Source organism: Balaenoptera borealis (genome assembly GCF_965194805.1).
Source record: "Balaenoptera borealis genome assembly, chromosome: 7".
Lineage (NCBI taxonomy): Eukaryota > Metazoa > Chordata > Mammalia > Artiodactyla > Balaenopteridae > Balaenoptera > Balaenoptera borealis.
The window spans coordinates 6,781,146-6,804,080 of record NC_138864.1 but is presented as its reverse complement, the minus strand read 5'-3'; the positions used below and the strand labels follow the sequence as shown (position 1 = coordinate 6,804,080).

General features: G+C 53.1%; 1 protein-coding gene across 14 annotated transcripts in view; it reads left to right on the top strand.

Moving 5' to 3' along the window:
- COBL (cordon-bleu WH2 repeat protein) overlaps nt 1-19,082 on the top strand; it is a 273,659-nt gene extending 254,577 nt beyond the window's left edge. For all 14 annotated transcript variants that reach the window (XM_082399294.1, XM_082399296.1, XM_082399286.1 and 11 more), the window contains 5 exons: nt 1,779-1,876; nt 3,098-4,953; nt 5,852-5,971; nt 6,606-6,878; nt 17,779-19,082. In XM_082399294.1, coding sequence (XP_082255420.1) covers nt 1,779-1,876; nt 3,098-4,953; nt 5,852-5,971; nt 6,606-6,878; nt 17,779-17,796 — 2,365 coding nt within the window. In that variant the 3' untranslated portion in view covers nt 17,797-19,082. The remainder of the gene's footprint in view (nt 1-1,778; nt 1,877-3,097; nt 4,954-5,851; nt 5,972-6,605; nt 6,879-17,778) is intronic.
- Nucleotides 19,083-22,935: the final 3,853 nt, after the last annotated feature.

The window sequence follows — 22,935 nt, the reverse complement described above, 5'->3', positions numbered from 1 at the left end:
GTACACATTCCCATTTCTTTCCGGTTAACACCAGGAGCAACAAGTGTGAGAGTCTCAGATTCACTGAGTTGTCATCAGTTTGGCGTGATCTTCTTTCTCCAGTTTAAGCTTTATGAAATAATATCATCAGTGGAACTTCTAAATTACTTTTTGATTCTTTTTCTTCAAAGGGTGCATTATTTTAGTTTAGTTTAGTTTTTATTGAAGTATAGTTGATTTACCATGTTGTATTAGTTTCAGGTATACAACTAAGTGAATATATATATATATATGCATATACATATATATATGTGTATATATATATTCTTTTTCAGATTCTTTCCCCTTATTGGTTGTTACAAAATACTGAGTGTAGTTCCCTGTGCTATAGTTTTTAATTCTTATTAATATCATTCTGTTCCCATGGAACAGTGTGATTTTGCATACTTTGAAGGACAGGCAAATACTTTGAAGGAAAAGTATAGATATAATTTCGTTTGGCTGGACTTTAAACAACTTAAAGTAGGAGCCAGCATTTGAAAAGTGCTCTGTTTTCCATTTCAAACACTGCTTTATAGAGCCCTTTCCATTTTTTTCTCTGCCATATACTTTATTGAATACTTAAATGAGATTTACTTAAACCACCACATTCCATGAAAGAGAAAAACACAAGTTTAGTAAATGCATTCAATTAAGTCTTGGGGCAAAAGCAACAGGAAAGGCAGCCTTGAGCCTCCCATGGTCGTTGTTAGTTGGTCCACAGCCACACAGGTCTCGGCCAACGCTCTTTGTTTGCCGTGTCAGAGGACATTAGCTGAGACGGGTCTGGAAGCCACTTCCTGGCTCCAAAGGGACACGATCACCAAGTAAGAAAGACTCATTTATCAGAACACAAACTTTGCTACATAAGTGAGGATGGTACAAAGCACATTTCAAGCATCATTATCTCGGCCTGATTAGTAATGATGGAAATCGGTCCTCGATTTTAACGGTCAGCGGGAAAGACCTTCAGCTTTCACTGAAGAGGGACAATCACGCCATATGTGTCTCTGTTCTTGGCACAGCAAGAAAACAGAGACAAGAGCCTTTGCAAAGGCTGCTTTCAAATTGCTTTGGCAGCCGTTGTCTTGTGGATGCCGCTGTCCAGGGACGCAGATAAGGAAGGTCCAGCTCTCCTTGGCGGGGGGAGGTGGGGGGAGGGGTGGGAGGACATCTCTCTGGATGCCCGGGTGGCAGCGCCACGCAGCACCTCTGGATACAGACGTGGCCAGCCCCCCCCCCAGTTCTGGAACCCCTGTGAGCTTGGGCTGCTCCATCCTTAGCTCACGCGGTTGCCTCTCTGTGAAGCAGCAATAAGCACCTTACCTGCCTTACATCTGCTTGTGAGGTTCATCATAGGATGATCCGGGCAAAAAAGCCCCAAGTAGGTCCCCGCGTGGGAAGGCTGCATGAGGCACAGAGGGCACTGTGCAGCCCCCCGCTGTGGGCATTTCCCCCATCCAGTTAAAACCCCAGGGGGCCTGGGGAGGGGGATGTGCTGGGGAGGCTGTCACCAGTGTCACTGCTGCCCTGAGGTTTGCTGTGGTGGTGGTGATCATTGTGTACCACACACACACACACACACACACACACACACCATCTGCTTCCCAGTAGGTCCAAGGGCAGCAGTGGTCCAATGCCTTTGGAACTGCATGAATTTGACTATGAGTTGTACCTTCTTCGGATATTTCCAGAAAAGAGTGAATTACGTAAATAATGAGATGAACGAATGCCCTCCCCTTCTCCTTGGTCTTCCCTAGAAATGGAAAAGTTGCTCCAGCCTCACGTGAGGATGAAGACCTATTCATGACTGGCCAGTTCCAGAAAACCCTTGCAGAACTGGACGAAGAGCTGGAAGGTAAGCACCACCTACCTGCTCCTGCTTGGACCTTAGCCCATGTGGCCGGCGCTCTGAGGGTTATCTTCTCCGACTGAACTTGATGTCACCACATGGGGAGGACGTCTGCGGAGGGGACGCAGCTCCGTGTGAGGAAGGCCCGGACTGGGGGCTGACCACACAGGTGAGCACGGCTCCCTGGAGGGGACCTTGCGTCTGGGCTGCTGAACAGTCCCGAGGAAACGTCTGAGCAGCTGCTTAAAACCTCCTCTGAGTAATACTGATTTTGCGCATTAAAAACTCTTCCATACACGTGAACAGAAAAAAAGTTCTCCAGTCCTCAGATGAGTTCGGGAAACACTGGGTGCCACACAGGCAAACAGGGCTGTTTATTAAACCTCGAACCCTGTTACTTGCTAACATGTGGCCTGACTTTCAAAGGGAAACGCAGAACACAGCGTGTTGACGGGGACCCCTCTTAGAGTGGGGCATCTCACAGCACTGCGATTCTGTGCATATATCGGAGAAATAATAGTGTAAGGCCAACGCAGATGCAAGTCGGCTCAGTAAAAACTGGAAATCTTTCAAACGAAGGCACAGAGTGAAAATCAACTAGAAAGTAGATATTGGCTGTGCCTTCAAAGAAAACAAAACAAGAAGAAGGAGACAGACTCCAGAGCTGACCCGGAGTTTTGTCTGACTTGGTTTTCAGTGTTCCGTCCTCAGATGGGGCTGATAGAGCTGAGAAACCTTAATGAAGCTTAGTGTGTCCTCTGGCTCTGCCCACAGGGCTCACTGCATCCTTTAGGGCTAATTCTGACAGGCTCGAGGCTTAGTCATCACTAAGCAAAGCAAGAGCAAGTTGTCCCATAGATTTGATGGTGCTCCTGGTGAACAAGAGCAAGATGAAAGTAAAAAATCCCAAATCCACCTTCCCACCCCGCCCTGAGGTGGTCTATATTGAGGGCTTGGATTTAGAGATCAATTTGTAAGTGAAGATACCGGCAAAATGTTGTATGATACCTCAAGGCGTCACAGATAGGCAGACAGGTCCTCTGTTGAGTCATGCAAGCTTAGACTGGTTCCAGGCATGTGTAGATGACAACCCAAAATGACACTTTAAATAACTTACACCAAAGGCACCCCAGAGAAATCAAAGTCGGAGTGCAATTTCACTGAATAAGGGGCGTAGGAGTCGTCCGAGCGGTGCCCACCTGTGACCTGTGTTGTGCTTCTTTGCAGAAATCGAAGAAAGCTATGAAACCGACTCGAGCTTCCTCACCAACTGCGTACACAGCATGTCCGGTCGCTGCCCGCAAGGCACCGTCATCCCCGACGGCGATACCGAGGCAATCCCGGTGACATTCATAGGGGAGGTTCTCGACGATCCCGTGGACTCGGGGGCATTTTCCAACAGAAACAACAACGCTGGCTCTTTCGACGCTGGGAGCACCGCCAGCAAGAAGGCCCGGCTGCCGCCGTGCCAGGCCGAGCACAGCCAGCAGCACGGGCAGAGGAGGGCGGCGGGGCCTGGCTCACCCGCTCCTTCCCAGGACCCTGGGAGAGAAATCAGAGTGGCCTCGACCAACACCTGGAAGGATGTGACTCCCAGTAAAATGGCGCCCAAGGCAACTTCTGCTTCAACGCTTCACACGCACGACCTGAACGCGAAGGAGGAAGGCAAGGCGCCCAGCTCTGCTCATGGCAGGAGGACCCTGGGCACCAGGCGGGTGAGCACGCAGCCAGGGAAGGAAGAGGAAGGAGATGATAAAAATGACGTCTGGACCCCACCTCCGTGGTATCGAGGCCAACACCCAGGGGGGAGTTACGGGCTTAAATATGGCCTCACAACGTACAAAATCGTCCCTCCAAAGTCAGAGATGAAATGTTACGACCGGGGAGCATCTCTCTCCATGGGTGCCATCAAGATCGACGAGCTAGGGAACCTGGTGAGTCCCCACACGAATGCCGGCAGGACCATCGTCCCGACGTCGCCCACTCTGGAAGCAGAAGCCCCGCCCATTGGAAAAGTCAAAGAATTCTGGAGGACCAACTCTATAGAAAAACACTCTGGCCGGCCCACAGAGGGGGCCAAGAGGACCTCTACCCCCACCACGCCCACGAATCCACAACCTCAAGAAAGCAGACTCAGAGCGGAGCCCACTTCCCCAGACCCCAAAGCGACATTGCCCCGGCCCCTGTCCCCCCACCCAGAAGATGGGAGACCTCGGGAGGAGGGCAGAAGCTGGCCACTCCCAGCAGCTGCTTGTCCCCTGAAAGTGCCAGCAGCTAACCCCGCAGAAGTCCCGTTTCTCAAACCTCAGAGAAGAACATCCAGCCAGTACGTGGCCTCTGCCATTGCCAAGCGGATAGGGACCCCGAAAGTCCACACTGACGTGGGGAGTAAGCCTGATAATGCCCAGAAGACATGTGAAGGCAGAGCGCCAGAGCCAACTGGACGACCTCCCATGACGAAGGATGGTACCACCCCCAGCCTGTACCCAGAGACAGGCGTGCGTCACCATGGGGACGAATCTGCAGCAGGAGCCCATCCCGGAGGGCAAATCAGCAGCCCTTATGGGAAGCTATGTACTCAAGACGGTCCCACTGGCATCCACAGAACTTCCCATGGACCACTAATCACAGCTGCCCAGACGGGTCAGGCTTCTGTGGGACAGAGCTGTGGTCTCAGCGGAAAGCAAAGCCCAAGGAACCACAGGACCAGCTCGGCATCTGATCCCAAGTGCCAGCCGGCCGGCACGAGTCCCCCTCCCCCCGGCTCAGGAGGCGGTCACACTACAGGCAGTGCCCTGGTGAATGGCTCCAGGTGGGTCTCCGTCCACACAGAGCCTCCTCACTCTCCGAGAGTGTCTGAAACAAACAGCCACGCTGGACGGGAGCCCCCAGAATGGGAGGAGAAGCCGGGTTTGTTAAGCACAGATGTACCTGAAGCCGATGGTACCCTGCCAGCCAGTATCTTTGGGCCAAAGAAGAAATTCAGACCTGTGGTCCAGAGGCCAGCCCCGAAAGACACATCCCTGCACACCGCCCTGATGGAAGCCATCCACTCGGCGGGAGGGAAGGACAGGCTTCGCAAGGTGAAGTCATCAGCGGGCTCCTGCCTCAGGGATGGGCCCTTCCCCACACCCACCCAGACACAGACTTTAAGGTGGCATCGGAGGAAGGAAAGCCGGGCTAGGGATGCGGTGAAGGCACAGGTTTAATTTTACCTGGATTTCTGTCTCCTTGCCTACAGAGTTGTTTGAATAGAACCATTAAGGGGCCAAAACTGATGGGTTTGGGCTTGTCCACACTGCCTTTAAGGCTCTTGACTGCCCTGGGGAAAGATGTCGCCAATACATAGTCCTTACCTGGTCGCAGGGGAGTGGAGAGGAGGGGGGGTGGGGCAGAAGGGGATCATCCATAACTGGTCCTTGAGCCTGGAGGGGTAAATGGAGGGTCAGGCTGGGCCCCTGCTCCCGATCGCCCTGCATTTTCAGCAGTGGTGGGCTGTCATTCTCCAGTAACCTAGGGGACAGTTTTACCACACCTGCCCCCATATAGGCATTTATCATCTTGCAAATGTTATTTAATAGCTACACCAACACTGATGATTGGGAACTGTGTCCTCCATTTTGCCATTGAGAAAACGGGGGGTCACCCTGCCAGCTAGTGGGGACCCAGGCCTCTCATCCAGGGCTGCAGGACTTAAAGACACATATCTGCTCAGGAAAGCTAGGACCAGTAACAGGAGGGATATGACATTCAGGAGCGATCATCCTGTGCTACCCCAAATATATAACCTTTGATTTTTGTACAGTGTAAGGTCAATCCAGAATCCCAACCTGATAATTTTACCTTCTAACAGACAGAGACTGTGAAACTGACCCTGTAGGTCTGAGCTGATAACTATGGGTTTTCTCTTGCACTCCCTTGTAGTCAGCGTTCCCCCATCTCCTGAGTGACACGTGTTGACATCGTTAATAAATATTCTAGACTCCAGAACCCGGCTCAGAGGGAGGTCCGAAGAAACCATCCTACACAGAGGCAGACAGCGAGCGCTCAGCCCTGCTGACAGCCATCCGTGGGCACAGTGGCACCTGCAGCCTGAGGAAGGTAAGAGGGGCCTCCACAGCTGCCCCCCACCCCAGTGGTCACAGGGATGCTGCAACAGCAACCGCAGGAGAGGCACTGAGGGGCGGCCCCTGCACAGAAACTCTCCCTCCCTCTCCCAAACGTGTAAGTCCTCCCTGCATATCTGTGCACTTCCCCAAATTCCGGGGACCCTGAGCCTGGCTTCAGGGCTTAGATCACCCAGCAGTGGGAGGCGGCAGCGTCTCAGCTCAGGGATGGAGTTGCTGGTCTGGCACAGCTGCAGGACCACCTGTACTGGAGCTCGGGGACAGAGGGTCATCCAGCTTCCAGAGCCAGAATCCAAGGGAAAGCGGAACGGACACCTTCCCTTCCGTGTTTGGAGGAGGGGTCATCCCCATCGGTTGGTCGTTGGTGTGTGGCCTTGGGGTCTGTCCAGACACGCCACGATGAGGCAGGAGGGCAGGGGTCTCAGTAGGGCCAGACTGACAGCCCTGCCCCCTGCCATCAGTCACTGCCACCGCCCCCCCCCAGCCCCCAGGAAAGCCCAGGGATGGGGAGCAGACACGCCCCCTGGGCTGGCTGCACGATCAGATACCCTGTGCCACCTCTTGGAAAGGGCCTTTGGGACACTGTCATTTAACCGTCTCGTTGCTAGGTGACGTCCTCCGCCTCTGAGGAGCTCCAGAGCCTCCGCGGTGCCGTGGTGTCTGCACGTGGGGCAGAACCCCCGGGGCTGGAAGACCTTGGGATCCAGTCGGCACCCGCCCTGCCGCCGGCGCCGCCCCCGCCCCCTCCAGTCACCCAGGCTCCCACCGCATCCCGGACGGCGTCCAGGTCCAGCGCGGGCCCCCTCAGCAACCCAGTGGACGCCAGGCAGGCCTTGATGGACGCCATCCGCTCGGGCACAGGGGCCGCGAAGTTGAGAAAGGTGAGGATGCGTGACTGCGCGTGCGCGCTCCTGTGGGCGAGAGGAGGACGGGAGACGAATGCCCCTGGGCAGACGCACGCTCAGCGTGGTGGGAAGTCGCTGCCGAGCTCGCTCCCTTGATGCAGGGAGGGCTCCAGGGCACTCCTAACCCCTGAGCGCGTTTCCACCACCCGCGGCTGCCTCTGATCCAGGACGGCCACCTGTGATGCATCCTGAAGGGCCTGCACCTCACTCATGGCCTTCGGCGCGGTTCCAGGCGACAGCGTAATTGGTTGATTAATTCATCTTTCTCCCTTTCCTTCTTTCTTTCGTAATTTTTTTTTTCTTTTGCCAGCATACGTTTTGAAAATTATTGCATTTGACGTCCCTTGGGCAGAGCACACGTTTCTGGTTTTTCTAAAGCTTCTCCTCTATCTGGTCTTACGCTGGTCTGTACATTTATGCCCCCCTAGTCCCTGAAAGCAGTGGAATTGGTGGCGTCCGAAGTAAGATTCCCAACTTGAAAGGGCCTTTGGGCCAGATGGATTTTGAGATCTCCTTTAACTCCAAAACGATTCTGTGCATGGACTGACCCTCTCTCCCTGCCTGTTTCTAGTGGGTGGAGGAGTTAGGCTAATAACAGGGAGGTGGTGACAGGTATTATTTTCTGAGAGATTATGTCCAGATCCTAAGCTTAAGTTATCACACGTACCTGAAGAGGTCAGTACTAAGGTTATCCTCATTTTACACAGAAAGTGAATGAGGCTCAGAAAACCTGAGTAACTTGCCCTTGTTCACATAGGGCTGGACCCAGACAGGGGTCAGTCTGGGCACAGAATGCCCACTCTGCACTGCTCTGAAAGAGAGCAGGTGGCCCACGAGACCAGTGGGCCACTTCCACAGAGGGCGGCAGGCTTTGCTGAAAAGGTTTCCCACCCAGGAGCCTAGGGGCTGAAGGTAGTCCTCGCTGAAGCCGGGACACCCAGTGGTGCCACCCTGGGCAGGAGCGGTCTGAACACCACTGACTGGGAGCGTTCCTGGGGCCACGGCCACGGCCCCCGGGTCAGCCCCAGAACGTGTCCGTGTGATGGAGAGGCATCTGTGCTGTGTGCTGTGGCCCCGACAGGGACCCAAGACATCATGTAAGGAGGATGCTGAGGGCAATTCACCACTGAAAGCACAGCCCAGCCTCAGGATGCTGGAAAAAGAGAATGTGCTTAACCACATGGCACTGGATGGCAGCCAGTTTCACACTCTCTCCTCTGGATGGGGGGGGGGCGGGGAGGGCAGTTAAAAATTATTGAGGGCTTTTGGGTTTTCTTTACTTTTTTTTCATTTCTATAGAATTTATATATTTATGAACTTAGAACTTTTATTACATAGAATGAGGGAAAGGTGAAGAAATTGGGGTGAATGGCTAAATAAGTGTCCTGATAAATGGACCATGTGGATTCTGATGAAGAGAGCTCTGGAATTCAACCCTGAGACAACCTCTCTCCTCCAAGCACATTGCAATATCAATTGAAAGTAAGTGCCTGTCCACCGGTCAGAATGGCCATCATCCAAAAGTCTACAAATAATAAAAGCTGGAGAAGGTGTGAAGAAAAGGGAAGCCTCCTACACTGTTGGCGGGAATGTAAATTGGTGCAGCCACTATGGGGAACAGTATGGAGTTTCCTTAAAAAACTAAAAATAGAGTTACCATGTAATCCTGCAATCCCTCTCCTGGGCATATATCTGGAGAAAACTCTAATTCGAGAAGATACATGCACCCCAATGTTCATTGCAACACTATTTACAATAGCCAAGACATGGAAACAACCTAAATGTCCACTGACAGATGAATGGATAAAGAAGATGTGGTACATATATACAATGGAATATTACTCAGCCATAAAAAAGAACAAAATAATGCCATTTGCAGCAACATGGATGGACCTAGAGATGATCATACTAAGTGAAGTAAATCAGACAGAGAAAGACAAATATCATATGATATCATCTATATGTGGAATCTGAAAAAATGATACAAATGAACTTATGAAACAGAAACAGACTCTTGACATAGAAAACAAACTTATGGTTACCAAAGGGGAAAGGTCGGTGGGAGGATAAATTAGGAATTTGAGATTAACAGACACACACTACTATATATAAAATAGATAATCAACAAGGACCTACTGTATAGCCCAGGGAACTCTACTCAATATCTTGTAATACCCTATAGGGGAAAAGAATCTGAAAAAGAATACCTGTATAGTATAGATATACATACATCCATATATAACTGAATCACTTTGCTGTACTCCTGAAACTAACACAATATTGTAAATCAACTATAGTTCAGTTAAAAAAAAAGAAAAAGAGAAAGAAAGGAAGTGCCGGTCGTTCTCAGAGAATCCAAAGCAACACAGCTGATTATCAACTGTGATGGTCTGGCTGGTCTGAGGGAACGATTTTGAGTCTCTAAAACACTGTTTCGAAGTGAGATCCACAGGACATCGACATCCTGAGTCAGATTTTTCAGGGGTTTGAGCCTACTAATCTGCAATTTTCTAGTATTTATCAAGTCACTTTACATTGAGGTTTGAGATAGTTATCCATGTCATTTGAGCTTTTGATACAGTTTGAGTCATGCTGACTGTAATTATATGAAGGCTGTACTCATTTCTCACATACGTCATCTCATTGACTGGTTTTGGATCATTTCAAATAGTTGTTGCTCTCTCCACCTCCCAGGGGTCATGTGGAGCAGGGGCCCAGAGACCAAAGCCTGCCTGGGCTTGCACAGCGGGGAAGGGGCCACCACTGCAACCTTGAACCTCAGGCTTTCTCTCTCTTAGAACGTGTGCCCATGCCTTCCAGAAAAGAATTTTACAAAACAAGTTTGGGAACTGTCCAAAAGAGCATAGGAAGCTGTGCCACGAGAAAGAAAGTGGGGAGAAACACAAGGGCAGCGGTAGGAAGGGCCGGGACCAGGCGGGGCCTGCTGGCCAGTGGGTGGGGACACGGACGGGGGTGGGGGGGTGTATCCACCCAGCGAGCAGCTCGGCCCTGGCAGTGCCCACAGGAAAGGTCCGGGGGTGCTGAGGCCAGGCCGTTGCTCATCCTGATCTCAGCTTTGTGGAAGCAGCTTTACATGGCCGTCAAAAGCCCACGTTTGGGCTTCCCTGGTGGCGCAGTGGTTGAGAATCTGCCTGCCAATGCAGGGGACACGGGTTCGAGCCCTGGTCTGGGAAGATCCCACATGCCGCGGAGCAACTAGGCCCGTGAGCCACAATTACTGAGCCTGCGCGTCTGGAGCCTGTGCTCCGCAACAAGAGAGGCCGCAATAGTGAGAGGCCCGCGCACCGCGATGAAGAGTGGCCCCCACTCGCCGCAACTAGAGAAAGCCCTCGCACAGAAACGAAGAACCCAACACAGCCAAAAATAAATAAATAAATAAATAAATAAACCCAAAGTTTAAAAAAAAAAAAAAAAGCCCACGTTTGGACTGTTTCTTGGATTAATCTAGGTGTTGGGGCCTGCGTTGCCCATCCTGGGAAGGGTGAGGCAGTGAGTCTGGCGCGTCTGGGGTTTTGGTGCCCCTGGGTTGCGAGCCAGGCCTGAGTGAGCACGATGAGGGTGACCTGGGAGACCCTGTCCCTCTGTCTCCCCAGTGCACCACATCTTACCTAGAGGCCTAAGGGCTGAGTGACAGGACTGTGTCACTGCTCTGCACAGCGACCCAGACCCCCTCCCCTCTCCCCCTGCTCACACTCTGCATCTCAGGGCCACGTAAAACCTGCCGAAGGACATGTGGCTTCGGAGGCCAGGACCTGGACAGTCCGTCCACCCAGAAGCCTCAGCTCAGCCCCCATCAGGGACACCCAGGTGCGCTGGGCCAGCCTCAACTGGAACCAGCGGTTGTCCTCCTGGAGGTGTGCACCTGACCTCCTTTTCGACTGCCTTGCCCTCCCTATTGGTGTGGCACAGCAGACCTGTGACACCAGGGGACACACGTGCGATCCAGGTGACCAGGGCCAACTGTACCTTCTCTGAGGAGTCTAGTTAGGCAGCACTTGTCTGCGGGGCGCTGGCCACGGAGGTCTCTGTGGCTTCGCAGCAGATGCAGTTTGGTGTGTGTTGCAGCATTTACACCTCGAGTCATTTGAGCTCTGCCTCTTTAGCTTTCTTTCACCTTTTGGGCTTTTAAAGTTGCGTAACCTCAAGGAAAGTGAGCGAAGTGCGGGACTCCTGGATCCAAGCAGCGTGGGCCGCACTGTCTGTGGGTTCTCAGTAGGAGCAGTGTCTCCTTCCTCCTTGGTGTTCAGTGACGCTCCAGGATGCTTGTAGCCAGGATAGCATCCTGGACTGAGGGCTGTTCCCGGCTCTCCCGGGTGGTGTGAGGGGCTGCAGGGCCTGAGTCCTCCAGGCGTCCTCCTCCCGGAGAAGTAGGGCGTCCGGCCGTCCCGGGAGCGCTGGCAGAGGTGAGGGGCTCTCACTGCTAAGGCGGGCACAGTTACTCACCCTTCCCTGAACACGCGTTTTGCGTCGGTGATGATGCCGCTTATGATAAAGACAAAAGGGTCGATTTGATGTAGGAGGAATCATCACCTTAAAAGTGAGTTGGCCGTTTTTCAAGGCGATTGGAAGTCTGTTTGCCTCCCTCCACGGTGTGAATTGAACGCCCCGCCTCTGTGTTTGCGGTTGTCAGGGACGTTGCCCGCTCTGTGTCTTCCCTCCAGCCCCAGATAACGGCATCCTCAGCTCTGCTCTGCCTGCTGTTCCTACCGAAGTGGGCACTGCCCTCCCTTCCTGGGGGCAGGGCTCAAATGGACCCCAAAATCCGCTTCTGCCTTCCACTCCATCCTGCATTCTTTTTTTTTTTAACGTATTTAACATCTTTATTGGAGTATAATTGCTTTACAATGGTGTGTTAGTTTCTGCTTTATAACAAACTAAATCAGTTTTACAGATGCAAGAGGGAAGAGATATGGAAACATCCTGCATTCTTATTCATGGTGAAACTGTGTGCGTTGGACAGCCATTGTCGGTCTGTTTTAAATGCATTGTTTCAGAGGGCCTGGAATGGACACCAAGTGCCCTTTTAATCCGTGTTTATATTTAACACATTCACACGTCCAGCCATTCATTTCGCAAGCATTTCCTGAGAACCCACCAGGGTCCAGGGACTGTAGTAGCTGCTTGAGATGGAGAGATGAATGAAGCATTGTCTGTGCCCCCCGGGGGACTCTCAGCCAGGAGAGAAAGAAGGGGTTGGGGGTTTGTCCTTGGCCTTAGGGACATCTCACAAAGTTAGAGACCTGGTGAAAGCCCCCAGACCTTTTCCTCGTGTGTCCTAGCTTTCCTCCAAGGAGGGCCGAGAGCGAGCATCTCCTCTGTCCAGACCTCCCTGGACGGAGAGTCTGCAGCTTCCGTTGCACAGACGGGAAAGTGGGGCACAGATGTCCTGAGGGCCTCGTCCCGGCCTTAACTAGGTCGGTGCCCCTGCCCAGCCAGCCTCCGCGTCTGCCCGGCACGGGCGGACGCCTCTGGGAAATGCCTCATTAAGCCCCATGGTGGGCACGCTGCGGCTGGGCCCTCCCAGGTGTGCGTTTTCCCACCCCAGGAATGAACTGATTCAGATCACACGTGTGTCCTGGCGCTTGGCCTTGGCAGGAGACCCTGTGAGAAGTGATCAGATGTGTGATACCATCACCGTCAAAGCCCAGGGAGCCCCTGAGCCAGGACAGAAAAGCAGCAGCAGCAGTGAGTGTCTGTTCTCCTACGCCTGAGCACCTTCCCTTGTGGGCGAGAGAAGCCCGAGTTCTGTGGCTGGGGGTTAGCTCGTGAGAGCCGTCAGCCAGCAGCAGCGACTCTAGGCCGTGCTGGGCTCGGCAGCGCACCGTGTAGACCTCTGATGTGTTTCAGTGAAGTTGGGAGAGTTCAGAGGCACAGACAGGTTAGCTCTGTCTTTGCTGCCCTGTGACCCTCCTGCCTATACAGACCTTCCAGGTGACCTGTTTCTCCTGCAGGTGGAACCCAGGGATGCCTGTCACCGCTGCAGTGACCCCCTCAGGGCCCGCATGGGTGCGGTTCCCTATGCCTGGAAGGAAAACGTTTCACCTCCTAGTCTTCCCAGCTAATTCCCAGTCGTCCTGCGTGTTCCTGGATTAACCTCAAGCCCCCAGAAAGTCTCCCCCGGCCCCCAGGCTGGAGGAGGTTCCCCACCAGGGCATCACCTCATTTCCCCTCATAACCACATCGCAGCCTCATCTCAGTAGTGATCGGTGTAACTCCTGTGTGACGCTTGTCCTCCTGCCACACGGTGAGCTCCGGCAGGTCCCAGCGCCTTGCACAGCCCCAGACACAGAGTGGGTGCTCAGTAACTATCTTCTGGGGGAAGGGAGCGAGGGCGCCCATTCTTTGCGACCATATCGCCTGGCTCTCCAGACCAGTGGCCGAGTGCAACTCGGGGTCCCCGGGCTCAGAACTCGTCTATTTCATAATCGTGATAAACGTGCCAAGAATCCAGTTCACACTGGAAGAAACCACCATCTTTTCCTTTGGAGAATAAGTTCCGGACATCTCCAGTCTTCTGCCAATGGTCCCACTCCCGTTCTGCAAAGCTGGCTGACAGCCGCATGGCTGGGTCCCTTGGGAGTCTGTTAGCATCCCAGGAACTCATCTGTCTGGGTGGAAAGAAGGGACCTGAAACAGAGAACCCTGCTGCTCCCGGACAACATCTTTCCTTCCCCTGGACACCAGCCCTCTGTCACCACTGTTCATTTTACCTTTTTCCGTACAAACATCATTTTCCTTGGCAGGTGAGGAAGCAAAATTAAACTTGGATATTTTTACAGCTTTCTGACTTGGCCTCAAACTGCAAGCTTTGTTCCTTCATTGATTTTCTTCTTGTCCAACCAAAATAAGAAAGAATCTTTCAGGAAGCTTGAAACCTTTGGGATGCCAGGAACCCTTCCAGTGTTTTTCTTCCAAGCTGTGCCTTGCAGCACGCCCTCCTCCCCTGGGGGGTGCCCTCTGTCCTCCTTGCCCACCTGAATTTGGTCACACCCATCCCGGGGCGGGTCCACTGGTCATGTGAGTGGGTGCTGGGCAGCAGAACGCTCCCCTGCCCCAACTTAAGTAGCGATCACTTACCAGTGTGGCTTTAAACTTGGGTTGACACTAATGGCCATCAGTGTGGTTTATGCTACCTTGTGGCCAGTTCCATCACCAAGCTGTCTTTGTTGAATTGTCCAAGTCAGAGCTTTTTAAGGCTGTCCTTCTTCAGTTTCCTTCTTGACACCAAAGTTTAGGAGTTCTCCTTTTCCTTCCTAGATATTTTCTTAGTTTACTGAGAACTTTTACAACCTGGATGCAGCCATCGTGTTGCTATTAGTGGTGATGAGAGCACCTTCTAGGTCTCAACCAGCCAGGGATTCAAATACCCCCCAGCCCGGGTCTTCTGCACCAGCGACACTCAGTTTGCCAGGCTGGTGTGAAGCAGGCTCGCTGCCAGGAGAGCAGGTGATGTCCAGCCCCTGCTTCCTTCACTCGCCTGCCCTGTAGCTCCCCTCGCTGGGCCACAGTCCCACCCACTACCCCTCTGTGTCCTGGGAAGTTTACCTTAGCAACTTGGGACCGCCTCCTGAAAGTGGCTTCTCGCAGTCGGGCCAGGCTTTAGGTGACCGAGATGTGCAGGATGTCTCCTGCCTCGCCCCCAAACCTCCGTTCAGTTGTCATCTCATCCCGGCCACCAGGACGCTGGTGCTGGGATGAGACGAAGTGATGGTGGTGCTGGTGACAAAGCGATGAGGTGTACCTCGAGCCTCACCGGGCGGGTCTGTAGTGCAAATCCCATCATCCCCATTTACCGGGGAAGGAGGGGGCACCCCCTCCCTGAGACTCGCCCAGCCCAGAGGCAAAGTCAGTATAGCCGTACAATGAATTACTACCCACGCAGCAACATCGATGAATCACAAAATAATTGTGCTGAGTGAAAGAAGCCAGGCCAAACATAAAGCCAGACCAAAAAATAAATAAATATTTATCTAAAAATAAATATATGTCAAAACATATCAAGTTTTACACTTTAAATGCATGCAGTTTTATATCAATTAATTTGTTAAAACAATAACAGTAAAGATACATTTTAAAACTCCCTCCCCCTCCCGTGGACCCGCCCCCACCCCTGCCGAGCTCCTTGCTTCCCTGCACTGTAGCTTCTAGATGTCCTGCCCACTCGTGCAGCTCCATTTCCCCACCGGCCTCCTCCTGGCCACTCTCAGAACCACCCTCGTCAAGGTCACAATGCTGCTACTGCCCTTGGATGCAAGAATAGCGCCCTTTATTCTCCTGACCCTTTTCAAAGGGCAGGAAATGGGATAAACGTACTGTTAACAGGATGCTGGCTGCATTTTCCAATAACAGGCTCAATCTGTTTTTCTCTGCCCAGCACACACACTCTTTTCCCTGTTTCTTGGACATTCTGTGGCAAACTGACTGTGCTTTTCCAAACTGACAATTAAAATCTTTGTTTTGAAGTTAGAGATGTCTCACTTCTAAAGGTGTCTAGAGTTTGAAGAAAAACCCATTGAAAACGCAACTAACATAACGTTTAAAAATAAGCTCATCTGTGTTTCCCACCCTTGGGGCCCCCTGGTTCCCGTTGCACTGTTTGCTGTCACCACGTGCATCCTCGTGGACGCACTGTCCCCGCAGCTCGGCAAGCGCACTGCACATTTGCCCTGCTCCTCTGGCCACGTTCTGAGTCTCCTCTGCCCAAGGCTGCATGCGGCCCTGGAGAGAGTCTTGTCTTGGCAAGACAAGACCTCTTGTCTTCCAAATCTCCTCACTCCCCCAGGCAGACCCTTCACCATCCAGACCACTGGCCCCCAATCCCACCTCCATCCTAAGCTGCCCTGTGCGTCGGACACGAATCTTCCGTGCCCTCCTTGACGTCCACCGTGTGTGTCCCATGGGCTCCATCCAAATCAGCAGGTCCAGTCTCCTCCCTCCACGCCCCCAAACTCCACATCTCGTCCCGTTACATTTCTCAGCTGGCGTGGACGCCCCTGCAGCCAAGGAGACACTGATGGGCCGGTGTGCTCGTAAGAGACGGGCCGGTGTGCTCGCGAGAGGTGAGCCGGTGTGCTCGCGAGAGGTGGGCCGGTGTGCTCGCGAGAGGTGGGCCGGTGTGCTCGCGAGAGGTGGGCCGGTGTGCTCGCGAGAGGTGGGCCGGTGTGCTCGCAAGAAACGAGCGGGTGGAGTCCTGCCATCGTGGTCATGGCCTGGGGCCATGTTCTCTTCTCACATGAGCCCGCTGGGGATTGCTACTTACTAGTATTTGGCCCAGGCCGAGACAGCCCTCTACACCCCGGTTCTCGCATCTTTATATTGGAGTCAGTACCCGCAGTGATAACAATGGCAATAATGCGTCAGTGATTGGGTTGAGCTGAAGTTTTAATGCGATGAGACTCATGGAGGGCTTGAAATGGTGCCTGACACACTGTAAGTGCACAGGAAATATTCCAGGTGGTGTGTGTTGTTGGCATTACAAGAAATCCGCTTGGGTCCTTGGATGTTCGCTCTGATAACACAGTGAAAAGTGGGACTGAATGCCCAGCTCCCAGTACTGTTCCATCTAGAATGTGCTGAACTCGGGGGAACCACGGTGAGAAATCCAGTGATCCTTTCACATGGTTTCACGTGAATCTGCCGCTTTTCTTAAAAATGCTGTTCACCTTGGCCTTCAGAGGCATGGAACTGTTTCCTTCAAGATTCTGCAGTCACATTTTCTTTTTTTTCTTTTTTTTTAAAAAGAATTGCAGATAAATTTATTTATTTATTTATTTATTTATTTATTTATTTATTTATTTATTTATTTATGGCTGAGTTGGGTCTTTGTTGCTGTGTGCAGGCTTTCTCTAGTTGCGGCGAGCGGGGGCTACTCTTCGTTGCGGTGCACGGGCTTCTCATTGCGGTGGCTTCTCTTGTTGTGGAGCACGGGCTCTAGGCTCGCGGGCTTCAGTAGTTGTGGTACACAGGCTCAGTAGGTGTGGCTCGCGGGCTGAGTTGCTCCACGGCATGTGGGATCTTCCCGGGCCAGGGCTCGAACCCGTGTTCCCTGCATTGGCAGGCAGATTCTTAACCACCTGCAGTCACACTTTCTGCAGTTGGGCATCCCAGGAGCGTGCAGGGCTGGACTCAGAGTGGCAGGGTGAGCTCACGCATCGAGTGGGCTGGGAACGTGTGGGTTTGCAGTCGCCCCTTGGAGCCACCCCCACTCACTGGCACCCAGCAAGTCCTGCTCCCGGGGACGGGATGGGGATTGATGCCGTGGTTCCAGCCCCAGAGTCCCCACACCAGCAGAGAGAGACACAGCTGCTGGGAGACCACAGCGGGCCAGGTAACCCACAACGCGAGGGGGCGAGTGAATCTGCCCACCCAGGACTGAGCAGGTATGCCTTTTGGCAAGAGATGGTCTGAACGCTTCTTGAAGAAGGAGTCCTCGTTTTCCAGCAGGAAAGGGGCATCCCCAGAGGAGAAACCCCCACATGCAGAGACCAGCCCAGAAGAGGGACCCCTAACCGACTCAGAGACTGGGAGGGAGCTCAGAGAGGGCCAGGGCTGGGGCCAGCTGACGGCTCGGGGAGAAGCACAGGAGCCTGCAGACACATCTTAGACCCTCCAACAGTTCCCGATGTTCTTTCCTGAAGGCAGTAGCCGGTCACTGAAAGCATTCAGGCATGTTGTTTGTGTTTCTGAGAGTTTTCTCCTTGGGGCTGAAAGTTTGATGGGTACAGTGTAAACACTGTGTTGGGAAAGGAATATTGCAAGGAGGGATTGGCACACAGGTCCTCAGCACCCGGATACCCGCGCCCTGGGCTCCGCCGCATGCCCTGAGTAACTAACTGTGGTTCTTTCTTCACCGCAGGTGCCCTTGCTCGTGTGAATCAGCAACAAGATGCGATCGTGGCAGAAACCCCCCTGCAGGCTGCTCACCACTCAGGAGCACCACCTGGCAAGGGACACAGGGATCTGGCGGCTTCCTGGTCTCCAGGCCAAAACTCGCCTCGTCGACTTTCAGTCTGTATCACGGTTCAGAGGGACGGGGCTGCCACTCTGCCACGCGGCTTGTGCCAAGGAAATGTATTTGCCTCTGAATATTTAAAGTTGCCAATAAACTGTTCTTGTTGGCAGGTTAATGGGACTATAAACGCTGGAGCCCAACACACTTAATTACATTGATAGACAAAGTGGAAAGAATCATGCCTTAGACCGATTTTGGACCTTGGAGACTTCTACCACATGTAGATGGTTAAAACCATTTAGTTGTTGAAAATCTTTCTGAATTCTAGGGAAAGTATATAAATCAATTGAAACAGTCTGAATGTCATATGCTACTTGATGTAAGAAAAAAGAGTTGGGAGGCTTTTTCAAAGGTGACTTCACGGAGTCATGAAAGTATTGGATCCTTATTCCTCAAACATTTGGGGTGAAAACCTCATGGAGGGTGGCAGACCATGATCTGACCAACTAAAGCTATTAAAAATCAACCATGATCACCCAGAATAACAATCAAACGTGATGTATGAACATGGCAGGTCTGAGTTCTCCTGAGGTGTTGGCTGAGATCAGAAGGACATTGGAGTGGATGGCAGTGCCCACTTGGATTGCTGTCTCCCAGCGGGCTGTGATGTAGCGCGGCCCTCCCCAACTGAGGGCTGAGCACGGAGCCCGGAGGCTGCCCTGGGAGCCTTAGAAATCCTCTGCGGGGCAGAAGCGTGGATGCTGGTTGTCTGCATGTTGGCCGGATCAGATCAAAATTGTGCTGATATTTCACAATGTGGGTTTGGTCTCCGTGCTTTTGCCCAGCAGGTGAGTGGCTTCTGTGGATCATGTGGCAGCCTTTTCACAGCACCCAGCACCCAGTCTCTGGTATTTATCTTAGAGGTCAACTACGGCTGTAGAAAAAGCTCTTTAAGGGATTACTAGAAATCAAGAGGAATTCCTGAAATAAAATTTCTGTCTTCATGAAGCAACAAATATGGCGGGATCCTTCGAATGTTTCACGATTCCAGAGCCGGGCGTCACGTAGGACGGAAACTGCTCTGCGTTGTCTGATGAATGCCACTCACCTTCCCCAGGGCGGCCAGGGCATCCAGCCGATCGCTCTCACACCACACTGTCTCTACTGTTGGTCTTTTAGTGCCACGAATAAAAGAAAATGAAAGTGTAGCCTTCGTGTGGATTTCATGACTTCATACCGCGGTTTGTTTGGATACCCTATGCCCAAAATAGAAAGGAGACATTCGTTTATTCCATCGGTACTTAGGACTGCTTGCTTCCCTCTCCTGGGCACCCGTTACAGCAGATACCAAAACAGACAGGAATCCCTGCCTTCGTGGCATTTAAATCACAGCGGAGGAGACAGACCATAAGCGAGATAAGTGAACAATATACTGAGTATACTTAGGTGCTGGTAAGTGATTAGGAGAAAAGCATGAAAAAGGATGAAGCATAAATAGGGGGATGGAGAAAGGCCTCTTGCTACAGTGACATTTTAGTAAAAACCTGGAGGAAAGGAGAGGGCCAAGCATGGGTGGACACTTAGCTGGCAGGGAAAAGAGCAGGTACAAAGGTCCTGAGGCAGGATTTTGCCTGGAGTGTTGGAGGAATTGAGAGGAGGATAGTGTAGAAGTGTGTGTGGGTGAGTGAGTGGGGTCCATACAGTTTCCCTGGCCTCTGACCCCTGGTCCTCACACACGACTTGGTGCCCCATTTCCCAGAGCAGCCTTGTTCCTCAGCAGACCAGGAGAGCAACAGACGTGAGGGGAGAAGAAGCAGGCCCTGAGGACGAGAAAGGCGGTCCCTTGAGTGCACACCCACCTCCTATTGCTCACAAGGGGAGGGACCAACCTGATACTCAATTTATGCCTTGTTGCGTTATGTTATGTTCTGCACCCCACACTGGGTTGGGGCTGTGCGTGAGGGATGGGACGGCCTTCTGCATTGTGCTTTCGCCTTTTTGCAGAGGGTTTCCCAGTTGCACTTGGTGGTTCTCAGGTTCAGTGGGGGTGAGACACCGTTTTCCAGACGAGGATCCTGAGTCCAGGAAGATTAAGCAACGGGTGAAGCAGCTTCATCGCGTTATCCTCGTTCTTAAATCAGTGGTTCTATGATCCCTGTTCCTACAGAATTAAATCTGAACTCCTAAGCCCGTAAGCCCCCCTCACCAAGCCATGGCCTCAACCTTAGCTCTCGTCCACATGGAACCACCACCGCGGCACTGATGCATCCCGAGGGCGCATGGCACGCCCCTCACCCCTCGCGCACTTCCCCTGCCGGAAGTGTGCAGCTCCCCTCACCGCCCACCCCACCAACTGGGAAACCCAGCCCTGTGCCCACGAAGCTGCTCTCCCCCCCACCCCGTGTGTTCCTGCGGCCAGGCCTCCTCGCTGCCCCTGTCAGCTCACTTCTGCCGTCAAAGCCACCCTCCCCCACACATCACTCCTCAAGCCAGCCCCTCACCTGCCTTTCTGCCCACAGTGCGTCAGCCTTAGGGCAGGAAACAGGTCTGAATGAGCTTTCCGGGCCCAGAACACATGGCCCTGTGCGCCAGGAAAAGGCCTGGTTTACACGGCGTAATTACTAATCGTGTCTCTTCTTTCTCCCCAAAGGTCCCAGTGTAGACACTACAGTCAATGGTCTCCCTCGTTGTCAGGTCCAGATGAGGTATTCAGCAAGTGCTTGATGAGAGAATGAGCATCCTGGGAAGTGAGACTGGAGCCCAGGTGTCCTGTGTCCAGTCCAGGCTTTTCCCCACTTTCGCTCTGCCTTCTGTCGGAAGGAACTCAGAGGAAGGACCGGGGAGACCAGGAGGATGACCCCCAGGATCCCGGGAGGCTGAGAGGCTCTCAGAAGGGGCTGAGAGAATGGCCTTCAGGGAAGCCTTCCCGCCCCTGGCTCTGGCCTCAGCCTCAGGTCGGGCCCTGGAATCACCTGATTTCTTTGGTGCTGAGAGCCCAGGGCCGCTTTCCCCATCTTCCTGGGCCACGTCATTTCCTCATCCCTGCAGCAGCCCTCGGGGCAGAGAAGTGGCAGCTCTGCCTCTTGTGTATCTTTAAAGCAGCAACCTACTTACTAAGAAGTCCATCCGTAAAAGGGGTTCAGGCCAGGCTGGGTGATCATGCGGCAGCCCCACTGCCTCCAGGGGGACCCCATGATGGATGGTGAGGACTGTGGGCTCGACCTAGTGACCAAATCTGGGTGGAGCCTGCGTTTCTGGATCTGGTCTGCTGCTCGTGGCCCTCCCTCTGCCCTGCTCAGCCTTGAGGCAGTGAAACAGGTCACCCCAAGGAGAAAATTCCAGAAGGACCTGCCTAGTCAATGCCTGATGGGCAAATGCCCAACTGTGGGGTGGAAGGGAGATTTCCTAGGAGACAGACGGCTGTGAGCAGCTGGAAAGCCTCTGAATTGCAGTGAAGGGGAGGGCAGGGAGGGAGAGTGGAATTATCCTCAGGGATGGATCTGCAGCCAGAGGGCATGGGCGGCCGCGCCCAGGCCTGAGGGCAGGAGATGAGCAAGGTGGTGGCATTTGGGAGATCAGGAGTCCGCTGAAAAGGGACTCAGAACGTGGCGTGACGAGCAGCTCAGAAGCAAGGCAGCGTGAGCTGAGAGCCCCTGGCCGCCCTATAGAGAACACGCCTGGTTTTCATGTGCCAGTGGAACTTAAAAACCGATGATATTTTAGGACACACAAGAACATCTGCACGGGCCTGTGGCCGGCCTGTGTTTTGCGGCAGGTCTGAGCAGGGGAACCAGCCCCTGTCCTGTGACCTGGTGTCACACCAGCGTCTACCAAGGACAGCTCGGGGCCTGTGGGTGATGTCATCCTTCTTGCTTCTTGGGGCAGCCTGTGAGCAGTAAGCAGGACTCAGAGAACCAGGAATGACAGATGTAATTTTCTGGTGAGCAATCGCATGACCTCATCAAAACATTTCCTGGCACCAAGGATTAGCCCACGAGGGCTCCCACAGAAATCGAGCCACAGAAAAACTCATGGGAAGTCAGGGCGGGAACCTGGCTCCAGAAGGTAACCCTTGGGGGTTCCCGGGTGCCACTGGGCCTGTCTGAGCTGGGGCTTCCCACGTGGGGGGGTGCTTTCTCTGCAGCCCTGGAGATTGTGGCTCTGAGTCACCTGTCACCGGACCATGCTCTGATGAGAGACTCTGATGAGAGACTCTGCAGGGTGAAGAAGAGGAGAGAGAGGAGCTCAGGTGCCTGGCTTGTGCCCAGGAGAAATCCAGCTGTAGTGAGACCAGGCACTGTGAAATGCTTAGACCCGTCGGGCAAATTTATTATGCCCCTCGTCCAGAGGAGGAAACTGGAGCATAGGAAAAGAAAAGGCATTTGCCGAGATGACACAGCAGGCGAGGGTCTGAGCAAGAGCTGAGTGTGTGTGCTGGAGGCCTCTGCTCTCTCCTGCTGCTCTCGGGGTGCCCGGTGGCCCACAGTCAGCAGGACCCAGCGTGGCCCCAAGGGGACGCAGCATTGGACGCCGGGTGGGTCCCATCTGGAACATCTACCCCGACACAGGTTTCCCTGACCACAGGCTCCTGGGGCGAACGTGGCACCCAGTCCTGAGCTGAGAGGATTTATTTTCTCTTCTCCACTTGCTCGCTTTTACCAGATTTTCTTTCTTAAGCAAGTACTCATTTGATTGTTTCAGAATTAGGCATGGACAGTCGCTGGATGCGACACTGGGGCTGCCTGGGAGACGGATAAGGCTGTTGGCTGAGTCACGTCTAAGTGCTCCTGGTTTCCCCGCTCCCTGGTTCCCATGATCTGAAAGTTCCCCAATTCTGACTCTGGACTCCAGCCTGGCTCCCAGCCCTAGGGGCCACCCTCTGAGCGTCTCCCAGTGACTTCCCCATCGCAGTTGTGGCTGTCAGCCCACAGCCCCTGTTTTCTGTGGGCTCCTGCCAGAGAAGGGCAACCTTTCAGGGATGATCTATCCCATCAGAACACTCTTTCAACTTTGGTGAACCACTGAATGGTGCTATCGGTGGGAACTGCACACCGGCCTGCA